The sequence below is a fragment of the Oncorhynchus tshawytscha genome, linkage group LG33 (assembly GCF_018296145.1).
Source record: "Oncorhynchus tshawytscha isolate Ot180627B linkage group LG33, Otsh_v2.0, whole genome shotgun sequence".
NCBI classification, from domain to species: domain Eukaryota; kingdom Metazoa; phylum Chordata; class Actinopteri; order Salmoniformes; family Salmonidae; genus Oncorhynchus; species Oncorhynchus tshawytscha.
Window position 1 is genome coordinate 14832750 of NC_056461.1, and position 20196 is coordinate 14852945.

General features: G+C 43.9%; 1 protein-coding gene across 1 annotated transcript; it reads left to right on the forward strand.

Annotated features, from left to right (window-relative positions):
• The first annotated feature begins 4105 nt into the window (after nt 1-4105).
• On the forward strand, nt 4106-19810 carry LOC112214242 (podocalyxin). The gene is made up of 8 exons (XM_024372849.2): nt 4106-4582; nt 15559-16104; nt 16312-16508; nt 16611-16637; nt 17592-17724; nt 17935-17978; nt 18111-18230; nt 18391-19810. Exons 1-8 carry the CDS (start codon nt 4540-4542, stop codon nt 18583-18585), a joined length of 1305 nt encoding a protein of 434 aa, XP_024228617.1. The 5' UTR covers nt 4106-4539; the 3' UTR covers nt 18586-19810.
• The last annotated feature ends 386 nt before the right edge of the window (nt 19811-20196 follow it).

Here is a 20196-nt window from a genome sequence, read left to right on the forward strand (position 1 = left end):
CTGTCAAAGGACACCAGAAACAAAATTGTAGACCTGCACCAGGCTGGGAAGACTGAATCTGCAATAGGTAAGCAGCTTGATTTGAAGAAATCAACTGTGAGAGCAATTATTAGGAAATGGAAGACATACAAGACCACTGATAATCTCCCTCGATCTGGGGCTCCATGCAAGATCTCACCCCGTGGGGTCAAAATGATCACTAGAACGGTGAGCAAAAATCCCAGAACCACACGGGGGGACCTAGTGAATGACCTGCAGAGAGCTGGGAGCAAAGTAACAAAGCCTACCATCAGTAACACACTATGCCGCCAGGGACTCAAATCCTGCAGTGCCAGGTTGATACCTACATGTCCCCCTGCTTAAGCCAGTACATGTCCAGGCCCTTCTGAATTTTGCTAGAGAGCATTTGGATGATCCAGAAGAAGATTGGGAGAATGTCATATGGTCAGATGAAACCAAAATAGAACTTTTTGGTAAAAACTCAACTCGTTGTGTTTGGAGGACAAAGAATGCTGAGTTGCATCCAAAGAACACCATACCTACTGTGAAGCATGGGGGTGGAAACATCATGCTTTGGGGCTGTTTTTCTGCAAAGGGACCAGGACGACTGATCCGTGTAAAGGAAAGAATGAATGGGGCCATGTATCGTGAGATTTTGAGTGAAAACCTCCTTCCATCAGCAAGGGCATTGAAGATGAAACGTGGCTGGGTCTTTCAGCATGACAATGATCCCAAACACACCGCCCGGGCAACGAAGGAGTGGCTTCGTATGAAGCATTTCAAGCTCCTGGAGTGGCCTAGCCAGTCTCCAGAGCTCAACCCCATAGAAAATCTTTGGAGGCAGTTGAAAGTCCGTGTTGCCCAGCAACAGCCCCAAAACATCACTGCTCTAGAGGAGATCTGCATGGAGGAATGGGCCAAAATACCAGCAACAGTGTGTGAAAACCTTGTGAAGATTTACAGAGAACGTTTGACCTCTGTCATTGCCAACAAAGGGTATATATATATATATATATATAGTATTCAGATAAACTTTTGTTATTGATCAAATACTTATTTTCCACCATAATTTGCAAATAAATTCATAAAAAATCCTACAATGTGATTTTCTGGATTTTTTTTCTCATTTTGTCTATCATAGTGGAAGTGTACCTATGATGAAAATTACAGAGAACTTGCACAATTGGTGGCTGACTAAATACTTTTTTGCCCCACTGTATATGTAAAGTAAATATGTAAAACCTCTTGGATGCTGCACCAGCAGCTTTTTATACTTAGAAAGGCAGATACACACAGAAGAGTTACTCAATGTGTTTTATCCAAAAAGGATGTGTTTTCTGGTTCCAAGGGTGTGTGTTGTATAAAAGGTTGTGTTTGATATGTTGCGGATATTTTAACAAATCGTTACATTCTTGTGTGTCAGGGTGTCTCCCCCTCCATACCAACCCAGCTCTCCCCCTGACCTGCTCAGGCAGGGTGCAGTGGAGGTGGAATATTTTTTGGAGTACGTAGGCCTCAGATGCTGTCCCCCAACAGGGCTCTGGGATTCATCTACCCATGGAAAGGGGGGCAAAAATCCAAGAGTGAATGATGTACTAAAGCAAAACTTCTTCCTACACATACCTCAGTCTCCCTGATGTTACCGCAGCAGAGGACACATTGCCCAATTACAGACTAAAATTCCTGTACTTGAAGTCTTCATCAAGTCTGATTGTTTGATCACCTTCTTTGTTTTCTGGATGTAAATCAGGGGGGAGTTCCATCACTTTAGGATTGGAGACGTCCTAATGGAGATTGAATAGGGAAACATGTTGATGGAGAAGCTACCAAAAGAATCCATTGTTGTTAAGCACCTGTTGCACAATCTAATCCCGGTCAGTGTTTTAAAATGATCTCATTTTATGGGCTGATTCATTTCATTTCTATCACCAGTGGATACTCTGTGTTAGTCGGTAACTGAATCAATGTTTTGTTTACTTAGTAAACCTGGGCAACAGTGTCCACCACAGCAGCCCATATTCACATGGTCTAGGAAGATGGGGGGGGGATGAGGAGGAACGTAGTGGGATGTAGGTGTAAGTCGGACTTAGGGACTTGTAGGGGCGTTTGGGGTGCAAGGAAGGAAGGATCAAAAGGAGGTGTAGGGGTACAGGTGGAGGAAAGGACTGATGGGGGTGGATGGGATGTAAAGGGGGAGGAGTACCGAATTGAGAAGGGTTGTTGGAAAGGTGAGAGGGAGAGTGAGAGGAGAGAACCCGCGCACACATTCCAGGCATGCCCGCTCCATTGTAGGAGGCTAATGAGGCGAGTGAGTGCTGCTCCGGGGCGAGAGAGACAAAACCCTCCGGCACAGTAAAGTGAGCTAACGGGAGAGGAATTCCAAACACTGGACATAGGAAAGCATGGCTCAGAGCCAGCAGATCGCTCTCTCACACAGACACACAACTCATTGTGGTTAAGTAATCATGTCTTTAGAATGTGTATGAGTTCACATCAACTGGGTGGACACTATCCCTGGGTCGACTTCCCCTTTGTGACATAGAGACAGATGTTGGTACCAACAATCACATACATCACTTGGGACAGACACACAGTCACATGGCTAATCTGCCAAACTGACAATGATCTTTGAGGAGTTTTACAACGTAGCTTTTTTCATTTAAATCTAGTTTTAGAATGAGTTATAGTATTTCTATAATTCACCATCAATAGGAGTGGCCAAATGAAACAGATTAATAGATAATGACAGCTTTAATAAACAAAGACTAATTAAATGTACTAAATGTCCATAGGTGCTCACAGTCCTGGGCAACTTGGCACTGAAGGGAGCTGAGAGACAAAAATGACAGTTCATGGTTACATGACAGCTCAGACAGCAGCCCCACCGTGATACCCCTCCCAGCCCTGTGTCTGGCCAGCCTGGTGATGTGATGTGCAGCATCAGCCCTCAGTCAGATGATGGTACTGGAAGGTGTAACGTTTGAGGAGTTTAGAGGATCCCTAACACCAACACAGCATTTCTCTGACCAGCTGCTGGTATTAGGGACGATTGGTGGCAGTCACACACCAGCTCGCTCGCTCACACACACATGCACAAGCTCCATAGATTCGTACAGGTGTAAAAACACTTGTCGACTCTCTCTGCCACACGCACACACAGTCAGTCACCAACGAACAAGGGCACACACAGCGTGTATGTACACCACTCCACACTCATAAACTACACTAAACTCTTAAGTGTTCTTTCAATCAAATAAGTTGTATATTGTTGAAGGTAAATGTATAACCCAGACTGACATGGACCATGGGAGGGAGTACCATTATCATAGCTTTGAAAGCTCCACATCTAAACAGCTTAATAATGACCGACTATTTCAGTCCATAGAAACGCCCAGGAAAACCTCCACACCCCTGATCTTATCTCCACTATTTTCCCCCTAATTTCCCATCACCAGAGCAGCCACTGGATCTTATATCAGACACCATGTATTACAAGTAGGGTTTGATGTCGAAGTTATTCAATATATTAATTAAACATTGTCTAACACATGAAGCTGCCAGTTGAGGCAAATCAAGTATTTTTGCAAAAAAATAAAAAATAAAATCACATTAACTTGTGGATCCAGATGTCTTTGACTGACTGATCTTTGAAGAGGGCATATCAAAAGCGCTTTCGAAGCAATTCCAAAGAAAGCCTCTGAATACCCGTTGTCATGGCTTCTGAGTGGAATTAACTCAGCTCTCTCCTTAGGGTCAAACAGCCTGGCTTGGATTCCCAAATCCAAAAAACAAACATCACACCTGCTGGTTATATGCCACTTTCCCAAGCAAATTAATCTATCCTTGTTGGCTAATATGGTGAATGAATGGAGGACTATAGATATGAATGATTTGGGAAACATGTATTACCATGGTGTGTATCTGAAAGACGCAGCAAGCTAAGAATCGTCAGTTATTTATTTTCATTGACCATTATTGGAATAAGGCAAACTGAAGGAACATAAGTCTTTGGGAGTCGTTTCCTTTGTTATTCAAAGTGTTGGTCAGTTTGAGAGTCCACCCAAAACGCTTTCTATTGGATCTCCCCTGGCCTCGCATGACAAGCTGGAATGGGCAGTGCCATGGGCCTGTGAGTAACAGCTGAACACTTGTAAAGAAGACTGGGGTCTGGACTGGCCACGGGGCTTGCGCTTTGAAGGCACAATACGTTTTCAAGCCACTCCGGGAGAGGGAGCCAGCAACGACAACACAATCAGCGCAGCCAAGGAGACCGGTTAAAAACTTTCCTCCAAATTCCCGACTCAGAGAGGGGTAGAAAAGAAGGGGAGAAGCGCCAAACAAAAGCATTCTTAGCTTCCAGCAAAACAATAACTTTGGGAAAATAATTTACTTCAAATACAAATTCAATGAGATAGGCGTAACGGAACGCGTCTCCAGCAAGAATCCGCTACTTTTATTCAACATTCTGAATACTTAAAACCACGGATTGAGTGCTGCAGCAACACTGAATGAAACAAAGTTTCGTTAAAAAAAAACAGAATGGAAACGAAAATGCGAATCACGTGGGCACTTCTTCCACTTGGTAAGTGGCTATTCTTTGTATTTTATATATTTTATTTAATTTGATCAAAGTTGGTTTTATTTTTGGGGACCCACAAGACCCCATCACCACCTTTCCGTTATTTGAGCAATTGAAGACATTCAATGAGAGAAGTTAACATAGGAGATCACATTTGGTATCATAATTTATCAATTAATAATAAAAGAAAAACAACAAAATAAAACAATGTTGATTATGAGAGTTGTCTGTGTTTCTCCTCAGCAACAGGTGCGCACATCAATAGCCTACAGTTAATGGTGCACGGAAGTTTGTAGCCTAATCAGTAAATCTGTAAAACAAAATGGAATGTAATTTCCATTAAAAATTAAATCGTTTTCGTTATATTCCGTCTATATGATTGACATATTGTTGCTTGGAAGTAATAAAAAAATAACAAATATATAATTCCTATTAAACCGTTATCTTATTAGCCCTCTATCCCACCAATACTAGTGAGAGTCTATACCAGCTGAGCGCTTTCACAACATGCTGCTCTAATTTCGGTATCGAGGAGTGAGTGAGGGGGAGTTGCACTGTAAGTGCGAGGCAGAGACTGGCACCTGAGGGAGTGGCACCGGGGAGTCAGTGCCAGGGCCGCGCAGCTGAAACATCTGCCCCCTCTTCACGCCCGGGTCCTCTCCTCTCATACTGTGCTCAATAGCCGGGAGGCTGTGAGGGAGACAACGGGACCGCATAATGAAGTGCCCCCGTGACCCGCTCGAGACGACCCTCATGCCTAATGGTGAGGCAGAGTGTTATTCTTTAATTACGCGCAGGTCGCACCTGCCTCTTTCCACTGTAAATTAATGAAAAGTAGAGGCTTTTGTTTTTTTGTCGCGGAGCAAAAACAGACTGGATGTTCACGGTCAGCCCTTTTTCCCCAAACTTTTTTAGACCACATAATGAGTTAGGCCTAAAACTAACTTGACAAGCATTATTACCAAGCATTTAGGCACTAATAAAAAAAATGTCCTCCTTGGATACAAATCAACCTCCATTACCATTTGATAGAACATAAACCATTCATTTATGATATAATAAAACATTTTCAATCTGCAAACTAACCATAGTGCTATTAAAAGAAAAGGTTGAAAAAAGGTTAAAAGAAAAGGTTGAATATACCAGACCATATCCGTCCAGAGCCTACCCCACACACACCACTACCCAGTCCTTTTCATCCTCCATTTGGGCTCATGAAGGTCATGTCATGTGTTTTCCTAAAAGGTAAACCCAGCCAGGATCTCTGTTATGATCGGGACGCGGCTTGGCAGCCACGGCTATCCTCCCTATGCCCAGCTTATGGGAGAGTGCTAGTGGAGAACAATAGATAGGAAAAACCCTTTAACAACATCCCTGTTCCAAAGGAAGGTGTGGCACCAGATTCCCATCCTGAGAGGAGTCGGCCGTGAGCTCCCACCGTCTCCTCACACGCACACACAGCTTGGTTCACTCAAATGCAAGGACAGGGAGACGGAGTCCTCACTCCTTCACTCCCCTGGAAATTCACCTAATAAAAGTGTGGAGAAACAGGACAATAAACAGGCTTAGCGTCTGAAATGTCACTCCATTACCTCTATAGGCCACTACTTTTTGACCTGAGCCCTATGGGCCGTCCATAAGTAATACATTGTAATGTGTTCAGGGCCCATTACAGTGCTGGTCAAAAGTAATGCATTGTAATGTGTTCAGGGCCCATTACAGTGCTGGTCAAAAGTAATACATTGTAATGTGGTCAGGGCCCATTACAGCGCTGGTCAAAAGTAATGCATTGTAATGTGGTCAGGGCCCATTACAGCGCTGGTCAAAAGTAATGCATTGTAATGTGGTCAGGGCCCATTACAGCGCTGGTCAAAAGTAATGCATTGTAATGTGGTCAGGGTCCATTACAGTGCTGGTCAAAAGTAATGCATTGTAATGTGGTCAGGGCCCATTACAGCGCTGGTCAAAAGTAATGCATTGTAATGTGGTCAGAGCCCATTACAGCGCTGGTCAAAAGTAATGCATTGTAATGTGGTCAGGGCCCATTACAGCGCTGGTCAAAAGTAATGCATTGTAATGTGATCAGTGTCCATTACAGCGCTGGTCAAAAGTAATGCATTGTAATGTGGTCAGAGCCCATTACAGCGCTTGTCAAAAGTAATGCATTGTAATGTGGTCAGGGCCCATTACAGCGCTGGTCAAAAGTAGTACATTGTAATGTGGTCAGAGCCCATTACAGCGCTGGTCAAAAGTAATGCATTGTAATGGCCGGTGCCATTTCAGAGGCAGACAGGGGATTTACATCCACTATCGACATTCAGGGGATTGGGGTTTTAAACAGCAGCGTTGGGGAACAGTACAGGAGAGGGAGGCTTCCCGTTCCTCTAGGGAGTAAGTGTAGTAAAGCCTTGTGATTCATCACTGTCTGATGTGGATGATAAAGCTCCACCTCTATCTTCACCCCAGAGCAGCCTACACTCCTACATGTCCAGGCCAGGTGGACATTAATCAGGCCAGTGGCTGGCACCATGCATCACAGACCTTCACTCAGCTCCCCTCCTCCCTTCTACCGCCTCCCTGCTTCATGTCTCTCATATCACACATACAGGAACACACATGTACAAGGTCTCTCCCTCCCACTTTCACTCTCTCCTCACACTCCTTTCTCTGCCATGGCTGGCAACTCCCTTCTACTTTGCCTCTAAGAAAACAGAGAGCGGATGTTTCTTAATAAGAGCCAGGAAAACAAAACATGTGTGTATGTGTGTGTGTGTGTGTGTGTGTGTGTGTGTGTGTGTGTGTGTGTGTGTGTGTGTGTGTGTGTGTGTGTGTGTGTGTGTGTGTGTGTGAGTCAAAGAGTTGGCCTTAAGTGAAGTGTCGGTGACCACTATATCACTCCAACCTGTTCCATGATGTCAACTATTCCACACTGTTGTCTACCAACATTCCTCGCCTAATGTATTTACTGACAATAGATTAATAGCATACTACATAGCTTAGTTTAGCTCAAAGCCAGCCAACACACAGGACTAAAGACAATAGACGGGTCGTTCCACGAAATGAGTTCCTTTGATATTTTAAGTAGTAAAAACCTGTTATATTAAAATAGAACTTCTGGAAGATTTGCATACTTTTTACCCAGTAGTTCTGAAAGTAGCGCACAAGAGCAAAAATGGGTCCCCGAAAATGGTATACTACATCATATGTGCCTCATTGGATAACGCTGGGCAGGCCTGGGACAGCCTTATTTCACTGTGTAACTTGTGGGCTGGCCAATCTTGCAGCACTCAAAATGGTGCCACACAGCTTCCAGAAGCTTTCTAACTAGGGATTTCATGGCTAATTGAGATATAACAGTAATTCTGCTAATAGATTATGCATGCGTGAACTACACATTGGCACATCCAGCCCAAGGTGAGAGGTTTAAAAAAAGACTTAGGTAGTCAACAAAGTTCCAGATGTCTCTTTAAATGTAGTGCCTGTTAATATAGACCACATGGAACATTCAATGAATTTGATTTTTATTATGAATAAAGATTTGCTAAAGTACCAACATTTTGCATTTTGACATGTCCCTCAAGATTTTAACCCACTTAACCCCAACATTTTTCCAAGCTTGGTAAGACTTTATTTGCATAGTCCATCTGTAACATTTCAACTATCTACTAACCTTTAACCCTTAATAACCCCTATCCTAACCCTTATTCTAAAGCTAACCCTCACCTAAACAAGCAGTTGCAAACCAACAGATGGTTTGCTGATAGTATGATAGTATTTATTCATGTGATTAGTGAATCATTTTAAAGGGGGGGGGGAATTGTCCCTCATTTCAAGGTCATCCCTGTTACGTGAACTAAACTCTCGTTTTAATATGGTGAAACTATTCCTTTGTAAATATTTTCGAAATTAACATTTGTAAAATCATAGTGTATTTTCTAGTGGAAAAGCGTGTTGAGCATAACATGTCTACCCTGTTACCCGTAGATAGACAGGATAGAACTGTTTCAACAACCCTGTCATGGGGATTTATGGCTGATTTATGACTAAATCGTCAACCCTGTTCATTTATTTGTCACTTAGTAGGCGCTTATTATATATATATATATATATATATATATTTTTTTTTTTTATTATTTAATCTCGATTAAAACATTTATTAAATTGCTGTTCATGACAGAATGTTAGATTAGGTGAAATCAAACTCTTTGTCATTCACTAAGTTACACTACCAAAAAGGGACTCATTTTGTGGAACGACCCAGACCTCTATAGACTAAAGTCCTGTACAAGTGCTGGACCATATGTGCACACCACAGCTCAACATAGACACAAACTAACCCATCACCCTGGCATCACAGGACTAGAAATGTGTCTGTGTTTGGGTGTGTGGACCCACGCCGTGTGGCAACTAATAATCTTCATCATGTCAGTTATGCTGTGGAGTCACAGACAGTTAAATAAAGGTGAAACAAAATAAAAAATACAATTTACACCATCAGACAGAGACCAACACCCCTTTTCCACCCTCACTCTCCTCTACCCACCTCCCCTATTCCCCATTCCTGCTTTCTCCCTTTTATTCATACAGTGATTTTACATTCACAGCCCCTCTCCTTAACGGAGGAGCCTATTGGATAAGTACTGTGTAAAGACGGCCTCCCTCCTTTTCTCTTCCCTTCATCTCCCTTCCCTCCCCCAGTTCCAATTCTGAATTACCCCTCTCAATGGGACACCCCAGGAAGGCGGGGGACTACTGGGTTCCTAAAAAGCCTGGGCCGCAGCAGGGGGCCGGGGTTGAGGGAGTAACCCCCTCCTGGCAGAGCCGAACGCGGGGCGAGCCAGGCTTTTGTGTGGGCCGTCACCCACTTAACAGGGTGGCTTTGTGCGTCCGGGGCTGGGGAGGGATAGCTACATTTATTTATTTACTCTCCTGCCACTGGCAGCGCATGGTGGATGTTCACGCTCAGACGCACATAAATCTGGCCTTATTATGGGATGGCCTGGCTGGCACACATACAGGGACAGAGATGAATACACACACAGCTAGACAGGATCACATACCCATGCCAGAACACAAGTGGACCTGCAGACACACACCCTTAGTACAGCATAAAGAAAGGCTCTTTATATTTTTAAGATGTCCACTGCTGGTGCCCAGGCTGGTCGCCATAAGCCTCTGCTCCCATCCCTCTACCAGTAGTCTGTGTGGGGCCTGGGGCCCAGAGGTTATTTTTACAATATGGCTGTCAGGAAGGCAGGACAATTCAACAAGTCTCCACCCTCCAGGCCGATTGTCATTCTGCTTTAACTGTGTATGGATGGAGGCTCTCACACTAAACATGATTGTGCTTGACGCCCGCCGGGACCCAACAACAGGACCCCCTGTGGGGAGGGCAGGGGAGAGGGAGACACACCTCTGACCCCATTACTGACTCGTTAGTCATAGTGGGACAGGCCAAGCCGTAACACTGTCGCAGGCATGAGTTAGGAACACAAACTCTGGGGAAGTTGGAGAACTCAACCCTATGGTAAATGGCATTTAGAGGTCTTATCATCATCTTGTTGCATTTTCATCTTGAAGATCTGGAAGTAACTGACTGTATTTTACTAGGTTTCTGTCTGTGTCTCTGTTAGTCTTGAGTCAGAGCAGGGTGTGTGTAGAGTGTTTCCTGCTCTCTGTGTTTAAGTCATGCACACACGTGAAGGATGTCACGCTGCTTGCTTAGCGTGTACCACTTCATCCTGATTCGGCTCACACCGAGGCTCGAATCCACGACCTCTGCCTTGCTAGCACACGTGACCAACCTCCTGAAGCGTCTTACCAGTTGGCGCCATGCAAAAGCTAGGTATTTGTGGCTTAAGTAGGGAAACTTCAGGCTGAGGAGGGAGTTTCACACATTTACATTTTAGTCATTTAGCAGACGCTCTTAACCAGAGCGAGTGTTTGCTTTTATTCGTACTGGTCCCCCATGGGATTCAAACCCACAACCCTGGTGTTGCAAGCTTCACGCTCTACCAACTGAGCCACACATCCCCATGTGCTACACACACACACACACACACACACACAGTGAGAGAGCAAAGAAGCCCATAACTTATTGCATAACAGAGTCAACAGGAAGAACCCTGGGGTCGGTTCTCACACCCTCTGACTACCGTCTGGCCCTGAGAGGGTCCGGGACACCGGGTCCCACCCCGTGGGAGAGAGACAGGCGACTGTAGTAGCAGACCCAACAGGACGTAACCGGACCCAATGACCTAGCGATCCATCTTAATAATAGCCTGGTGGAGGAAGAGGCTAATAAGACCTGGCTGCAGGTCAGTCTGTGTTGGCCCAGTTATGCTGTGTAGTAGTCACAGACAGACATCCAATACTTATGGGGATAGTAATGTAATCCTACTGTGGTATACAGGAACCTGCTCTGGTGTGCTCTATGAGTTACAACAAGGGAGCCTATGGCCGAGGAAAGGGAAGCTATGGAGATGGAACTTTCCATTCCATCTCCTGCCCCCCCCTCCTTTCTCTGGGAGGGGGGGGGGTTCATCATAAGGAATTCATGTTTTTGAGAGACTATAGGTGCCATCCTGGTGGGATGTGTGTGTGTGTGCTTGTGTGTGTCAGACTCAGGGGTGCTGCTGTCACCTGTTAAGAAACAGACACCCGGGTGACAGATGGGGTCAAAGAGGGTCACTCCAAAATATGACACCACAGCTAGAGGAGGTAGAGGAGGGGAGATAGTGGTGCAGACAGATAGAGACACACGTCTCACAACAACACAGAGTCTCAGAGGCAGAACACTGTGTGGAAATCACAGGAGCAGTTCACCAGTCCCAGGTCAAATGCATACTGTACATGGAATATCATGATCAGTACAGATGTTTAGAACAGTCCACTCCCAAGACATTGCATAGTGTATGTCAGAAATGAACTGTATCACTCCTGACTTACACATTTTCAAAAGCTGTCAAAAAATGTAGCAAAGAAATACTGTCTGTAAAACACATTTTTTCATTGTCTTTCAGTCCTGCTGGGATACTTCCACCTGTTAGACTACAATGTTGAAGCAGCCTCCTTTCTCGAGCTACCCAGCCTGGTCTCATAGACTAGACGTAACATTGTAAATATAAATCTGGGACACTGAAATTAGTCTGATATGTTACATTTGGTATGGTTACATAAGAGAGAAGGTTACTTATTAAAGCAAAAATGAGCGGAGGGTGGTTGGTCGTTTTAGCATTTTAGCTAATTAGCAAATGTAGCAAACTACTTACTACTTTTTAGCTACTTTCCAACCACTTAGCATGTTCGTTAACCCTGCCCTAACCATTTTATCTAACTTTTATCCTAACATATTGTACGTTCCGCTAATTCGTAACATTTATGATTCATAATTCGTAACATTTATGATTCATAATTCGTAACATATCAAAATTAATGTAGTGTCTTGTATTTACGTAAAGAATAATACGAAATGCTCTGAGACCAGGTTGAACCACAAGGGGGCATTACCAATGCTGAAGCAACCTCCTTTCACTAGCTACCAGGGGACATTACCAATGCTGAAGCAGCCCCCTTTCTCTAGCTGCCAGGGGACATTACCAGGAGTGTAAAAAACAGGCTGGGCCAGGGGGGAGGATTCAGAGTTTCCCCCTCCTATAGAGCTGTCCGTGTCTCTGGGTTCTCTCCTCATAGTGACTACTAAGCTGCTTAATGGAGCTTGATAACAATTGGCGTGTCTGCAGTTTAGGATGGCAGCCACAGTTTAGGCTGCCTGTCAAAAGGAAGAGATGGAGACAACAAGGTTTTACCTCTCCCTTCCTCCACCACCCCTCTAAAACAGCCTCTTATCAGACACAGATAAGAGGCTGTTTTAGACAATGTCTCCGTTGCCCCCGACAACCACGATTAATCACCATGACAACCCACCATGTCGGGATTTACATCTTTACATCCTATTTTCAGGTCTCTCATTTACATAAGTATTCATACCCTTTAATCAGTACTTTGTTGAAGCATCTTTGGCAGCGATTACAGCCTCGAGTCTTCTTGGATATGACGCTACAAGCTTGGCACACCTGTATTTGGGGAGTTTCTCCCATTCTTCTCTGCAGATCCTCTCAAGCTCTGTCAGGTTAGATGAGGAGTGTCACTGTACAGCTATTTTCAGGTCTCTCCGGAGATGTTTGATTGGGTTCAAGTCAGGGCTCTGGCTGGGCCACTCAAGGTCATTCAGGGACTTGTCCCGAAGCCACTCCTGCATTGTCTTGGGTGCGTACTTAGGGTCGTTGTCCTGTTGGAAGGTGAACCTTTGCCCCAGTCTGAGATCCTGAGCGCTCTGGAGCAGGTTTTCATCAAGGATCTCTCTGTATGCTCCGTTCATCTTTCCCTTGATCCTGACTAGTCTCCTAGTCCCTACCCCTGCTAAACATCCACACAGCATGATGCTGCCACCACCATGCTTCATCGTAGGGATGGTGCCAGGTTTCCTCCAGAAGCGACACATGGTTTCATCAGACCAGAGAATCTTGTTTCTCATGACCTGAGAGTCTTTTTGGTGCCTTTTGGCAAACTCCAAGAAGGCTGTCATGTGCATTTTACTGAGGAGTGGCTTCCGTCTGGCCCCTCTACCATAAAGGCCTGATTGGTGGAGTGCTGCAGAGATGGTTGTCCTTCTGGAAGGCTTTCCCATCTCCACAGAGGAACTCTAGAGCTCTGTCAGAGTTACCCTTGGGTTCTTGGTCACATCCCTGACCAAGGCCCCTCTCCCCTGATTGCTTAATTCGGCCGGGAGGCCAGCTCTAGTAAGAGTCTTGGTGGTTCCTAACTTCTTCCATTTAAGAATGATGGAGCCCACTGTGTTCTTGGGGACCTTTAATGCTGCAGAAATGTTTTGGTACCCCTCCCCAGATCTGTGCCATGACACAATCCTGTCTCTGAGCTCTACGGACAATTCCTTCGACCTCATGGCTTGATTTTTGCTCCAACATTCACTGTAAAATGTGGGACCTTACATAGAAAGGTGTGTTCCTTTCCAAATCATGTCCAATCAATTGAATTTACCACAGGTGGACTCCAATCAAGTTGTAGAAACATCTCAAGGATGATCAATGGAAAAAGGATGCACCTGAGGTCAATTTGGATTCTTATAGCAAAGGGTCTGAATACTTAAGTATCTGTTTTTTATTTGTAATAAATTTGCAACAATTTCTATAAACCTGCTTTTACTTTGTCATTATGGGGTATATTGTGTGTAGATTGATGGAGAAAAAAATATTTAATCCATTTTAGAATAAGGCTATAACATAACAAAATGTGGAAAAGGGGAAGGAGTCTGAATACTTTCCGAATGCACTGTATTTCTATGACAACAGGCGCAACTCCAATATTATCGTTTTTGGGTAAGTTGCCGAAATGCCACATATATCAGTGCAGTAGACATAGCACAAAAAATGAAAGGAAAATTCTTGAAAATCTGTTGAAGTTACATAAAAACACTTTTCTGACAATTAGAGGAGTTTAGAAAAAAGTAACAATGCATATAAACAAATTATTTTCTTTGAGAGCCGATAAAAACTAGTCTCTAGAGCGAAATGGAGAAAATGAACCGGCAGTTAAGCAAATCGGTCTCATCAGTTGCTCGTTCTATCTATTGTCTATCTAGACATTGACTGTCTCACTCTGTCAACCTAACCATTATGGAACTTCTATTCGGTCAAATAAGCCTCACGTATCACATTACCAATTGCATTTTTGTTGACCAAATTCGACACACTCTCATTGACCTCCATAAAATAATTACTCACGTCGTGGGCTTATTTTCGTGGACAGATTTTGGGTGGAGTAAAACTGCTTTGACCTCTTACTCTCTGATGACACTAAGCATGATGGGTTGTTAATCGCTTAATTAACTCAGGAACCACACCTGTGTGGAAGCACCTGCTTTACATATACTTTCTGTCATTTACTCAAGTGTTTCCTTTATTTTGGCAGTTACCTGTAGATGAAAACACTTGGGTGAACTGTTGGAATCCTAGAAACAGAATGATTTATATTAAAAAGCAAAAAAGTGTCATTGTTGTTGTTTGGAACAATCTGTTGACTGCATTTGACCTAACAGAACAGCATGCAAACTTATAGTGAATCTAAATAGGAGGAGGAGCTGCGCTGCTTGATGGGGCGGGGCTTGTGTGAGTGGGAAGCCACACATGGCTGAGCGGTGTTTCAAAAATATTGCATGCGATATGAATCTTCTTGCGACATGAATATTGCACCACAGTATTGCAATTTCGATGTGAATTCGATTAATTATGCAGCCCTATATGAAGTGACAGGGTTTTCTGCCTTTGAAATGTATGCTATTTAGTGTGCAGTGTGTTGGTAACGTAGGTACACGTCCTTATATACAGTATGAACATGCAAGATAAGAGAGGTATGAGTGTTTTTAGTGTGTGACTGTCCACCCAGGTATGCGTATGACTGAGTATGAGGAAGCAAGTAGTCATCCTAATGCTATGGTGTTACGTGTGTGTGGGTTGAGGATCCTATAGAAGCCATTGTTCTAAATCCCTAGGGTCCCAGCCTAAGAACGTGGTCCAGGATTGTTTACGGTGTGCTAGGGCAAGCCCATAGGTTGGGTGTGGTACTTCCTAGGTTATTGTGTGGAGCATCCTGTCCTGTTTACTATAAATAGAGAAACAAAGAGAACGACTACTGTACAGCTGTCTGGAGAGAAGGAAATAAACCACAACAGGTTTACACAGAGTTCACCACAGAGGCTCCTCAATATCTCATTGCTGATATTCTCTTGGAAATACAAAATATGTATAAAACTGTATGCAGCCCACATGGACGATGGACCATGTTCTAGAGATGGCTCAATTTAAATGGAAAAAATGGCAAGTAGATTACATTTAGTTAGGCATATGTAATATTTGTTTTAGATGAAACCGTTAATTCTGTTTTATATCTGTTCACTCCAGGTTTTCTACTTCACTGTACTCATGCGGATCCAACTCTCTTCAAGTCTACAACTTCAAAGGTCAACATAGCCACTATCCACACCCCTGTTTCTGATCCAGTCACCAACTCCACACAAAATGACATTTCCACCCATACAGTTACCTCCTCCAGTCTAATCAATGGGACCGGGACTACACGAGCCACCATGATTACTGCTGGACTGGACTCCACTAGCTCCACCGGAACCCACACACAGACCACCACTAGCTCCACCGGAACCGACGCCCAGACCACCACTAGCTCCACCGGAACCGACGCACAGACCACCACTAGTTCCACCGAAACCCACACCACCGCGCAATTCACTAGCTCCTCAGGAACCCTCACCCAGACCACCACTATCTCCACCGGAACCGACGCCCAGACCACCACTAGCTCCACCGGAACCGACACACAGACCACCACTAGCTCCACCGAAACCCACACCACCGCGCAATTCGCTAGCTCCTCAGGAACCCTCACCCAGACCACCACTAGCTCCGCCGGAACGCCTCACTCCACTGCAGGTGAGTCTCTACCTCCACCACCATTTCACCTCAAAACACCTATCACTCACCCAGCATAGAGTTTGGCTGTAGTCTAAAAGCTGAACAGTTCTTATAACATGCACCTCATACATGTTCATATGCGGTCATGTGTGATTACATGATGGAAGTGAAAGAATATTCCACTGACAAAATTGTCCATTCTCTTATTTATGCTTCTTGAAACAGTCACACCGGTGGGTGGGCGACATACTCCAATCCTTACAACCCCATGGTCAAGGTCGTCCTCTCCATCCCAGCAACCTTCCACATCCAGCCCTGTGAGTTCAGGAAGCAGTTTTGCTATCACCACAACCCGTGCACAGGGAGGAATGGTGTTAACAACCACGACGGCCACTACCACAAGTCCTCCCAAGAGCTTTATGGTAGGACAGAAAGACTTCTACTTAAAGAGACTTGTCAGGCTGGTTCAAAAAACCACAACACAAATATGACCTTAACTTTGTGATTGTTTCTGCTTTTTACAGTTTGTCATGTCCAAAAGAAATGAAGAGGTAAGTTTTTCTCCCTTCTACTGTCGTCCTAGATTTGCTTACGAGTTTAGGCCTGCGTTTACATTCGATGTCAAAAGACAAATGTAATGACAAATCTTCAGCTGCAGTTAGATCCATCTTAGAGCGCACCGTTAGCTGACAATGATGTGCATGCATCAACGGGACAGAAGTCAGTGTGTTGTGGTTCTGGATGGCCAGATGGCTAGCAACAATGACAAGAAGCTGCCATGTGGGGAATCGTAGGTGGTGCGTTTCAGCTCGTTGTATCTTATTGATACCATGTCTTGAAGTATTTTGACTGATATCATTTCTATTCTAATATGGCAAATATTCACTTGCTAGCAAACCAACAACTGTTCATTGTGCAAATATATTTATGTTTTCAATAAACATTTGGACAGAGTTGACATGTTGTCAACAATCTAAGCAAACCGTCTGTTTTGACCCATAAACAACCAACCCGTCTATTCTCAACACAGAACACAGAACGACACTTCTGTTTCCAAAGTCAGGACAGGAAGTAGTGCATCATGTCATAAAAAAGGATTCTGCAGGCATTGGGTGGAAAAAGTCTTAGTGGGAAACCTTCCTGACATTTCGCTAGATTCTATCTTTCCCACACCTCTCTCGCGTTCTCCCTCGCTTTCTGACTATGAACAGCTGCTCTACTTCAGAAAGGCCAAGAATAACTAACACCTCACTGCACGGGAAACGCTGACGTCCCACCTTTGACCTTTCCCTCGACTCACCACAACCAGCATTGTAGTGATGGCTGTAATGATGTCATGGTGAAATTACATCAGCTAGATAGATTGAGATTCACTAAACAAGGCATGTTGATTGTTTTTTGTCCTGTTCATAAACTATGAAAACATTTGCCGCAATCTACTAGAAAAAGTTGAAAACTAATGAAAAGCTTGATGGAGTCTTACAAACGTGTTTGTTTTCTCTCAGAATCATGAGAAGAAGGACCTGGAGGCGCTGTGTCGACACCTGATGTCTCAAATGCACGACGCTAACTGTACTCTGGCTGCGAGAGAGAACAATGGACAAACCACCGTTGACAGTGTGGTAATTACCGGCAAAGGTATGTAAACTACCCAGTCACCACTATTCATACGCTTCCAAGGCAATTAAATAGATCACACCTAATGTACCCCATTTCCTAATGCTAGTCTTGGTTGTATGAGTTGTGTTTTTGAATACATACTATTTGAGAGGGTTTGAGCCAATTGCTGTCAAGGTCAAGTACCAGAAGTGAACAGTTGTAAATTAAAGTTTCCTCTGATTCTTTTAGTGGACAACGCTGTCGTCCAGCAATACTATGAGAAAATCACCAGAGTAAGTCTAACATTGTGTACATATCTCCCTGAATGTCATCATAAACGTGCTACTGGAGAACATGTAAAGGTTGTATTTGGAGGGAGGCGTGTCAGAGTGGGTCTTTATTTACTTTTTCATCTATTCTGTCAGAAACAAAGTGACAACATGACCCTGATTGCCATTTTGGCATCCTGCGGAGCTCTGCTGGCCATGATTGTAGGCTTCGCCCTTTACGCCGCATACCACCGCAAGTCCTATCGGAAGAACCAAGTAATCCATTAGAAAATCAAACCTGAAAATCTAACTACTCTACAATCAATAATGTCTGTCCGTGATATGTCCACATTCTTCCTAAAATACTTACTAATAATAGTTGAGCTATGCTTTCGAAGGGTCCTCACCAAAATCTCCCCTTATCTTCTTTCAACAGCAACACCTGACAGAGGAGATGCAGACGGTGGAGAACGGTTACCACGACAACCCCACATTGGAGGTGATGGAGGTGCAGCAGGAGATGCAGGAGAAGAAGGTGGCCCTGAATGGAGAGTTCAACGACAGCTGGATTGTCCCCATCGACAACCTGCTCAAAGAAGACATGCCAGATGAGGAGGACACTCACCTGTAGAGGGGGACCGGAACAGACAGGGATGCTACTATATTCCCTCGACCAACTGACTCTCCCTTCCCTGCACCGTTACAAGGGCCCTGTTTAGTAGAGGGTTCTAGCTCCAAACGTTGCAGGTAGAAATGTATTCTATATAGAATGTATACAACCTTAAATAATGGGATTTGAGAAATTGCACAATTGTGACAGTTCTATGCAATGCATTTCTATCCGCAACACTTTTAATGTTCCTCCCCATTGAACCAGACCCAAGGCAACAACACACAGACACCACCTGACAAATCTGGAGAAAATAACACCCAGAGGATGACAGGTACTGGAAACCCATCCGGCCTAAACGGGTGTCTGAGTCCCATCGCTGTGGCCATGGAAAAGTAACAGGCCATTTGGAGAATACTACACCAATCAACATTGTGCCTAGTTTTAGGAGATATTCAATAAATATTTGGGAAATGTAACTCTCAAACATACACAATCCCATTTTAAGCGCCATTGAGTGTTTAAGGTACTTGATGTACCGCTACATAGTTATTGATTTAATTGGGAAAACCAAACACTCAAACCACCAATATTTCAGGGTGGAGTGTATGAACTAAAATCTGCATGTTCTTTATGCTGTAATCAATGTAATCCACAAAAGTGCATTGAATTGTACACCTGAGCACCTGTACATAGTATTTTCTTATATTTTCAGAGAAAATGGAAGCTGAAACTTTGTAATACTGTAACACTACTTGCCTTTATGGTTAAATCTCAATAGTATTGATTTAAAGAAAATGACCTCAGGATAAAGTGAAATAATCATCCTGGTGAATGAATTAAACTACTAGTGAATCTCAGCTCTGACGACCTGGCAGTGGCTGCTGTATAGAAGCCATATACTGGTGAAACAACGGGGTCCCTGGAGACACTGCTGGGACAGGAGCTTCTACAGATATAAAGGGGAAAAACACTGTAAATAGTCATTTGAAAGTTCTAAAGAATTTTACCTAGGGCCGGTTTCCTGGACATAGATAAAGCCTAGCCTTGGACTTTAGAGCCCTTTCAACTAGGCTTTTTAGTCTAGGACTGGGGTTACTCTATCAGGGAGGCTGGACCCTAAAGATACAGTTGAAGTCGGAAGTTTACATACACTCAGGTTGGAGTCATTAAAACTCATTTTTCAACCACTTCACAAATGTCTTGTTAACAAACTATAGTTTTGGCAAGTCGGTTAGGACATCTACTTTGTGCATGACACAAGTCATTTTTCCAACAATTGTTTAGACAGATAATTTCACTGTATCACAATTCCAGTGGGTCAGAAGTTAACAAAATTCCAGAATTGTGTCATGGCATTAGAAGCTTCTGATAGGCTAATTGACATCATTGGAGTCAATTGAAGGTGTACCTCTGGATGTATTTCATAGTCTAGAAACTCAGTGCCTCTTTGCTTGACATCATGGGGGAAATCAAAAGAAATCAGCCACAAGTCTGGTTCATCCTTGGGAGCAATTTCCAAATGCCTGAAGGTACCACATTCATCTGTACAAACAATAGTACACAAGTATAAACACCATGGGACCACGCAGCCGTCATACCACTCAGGAAGGAGACGCGTTGTCTCCTAGA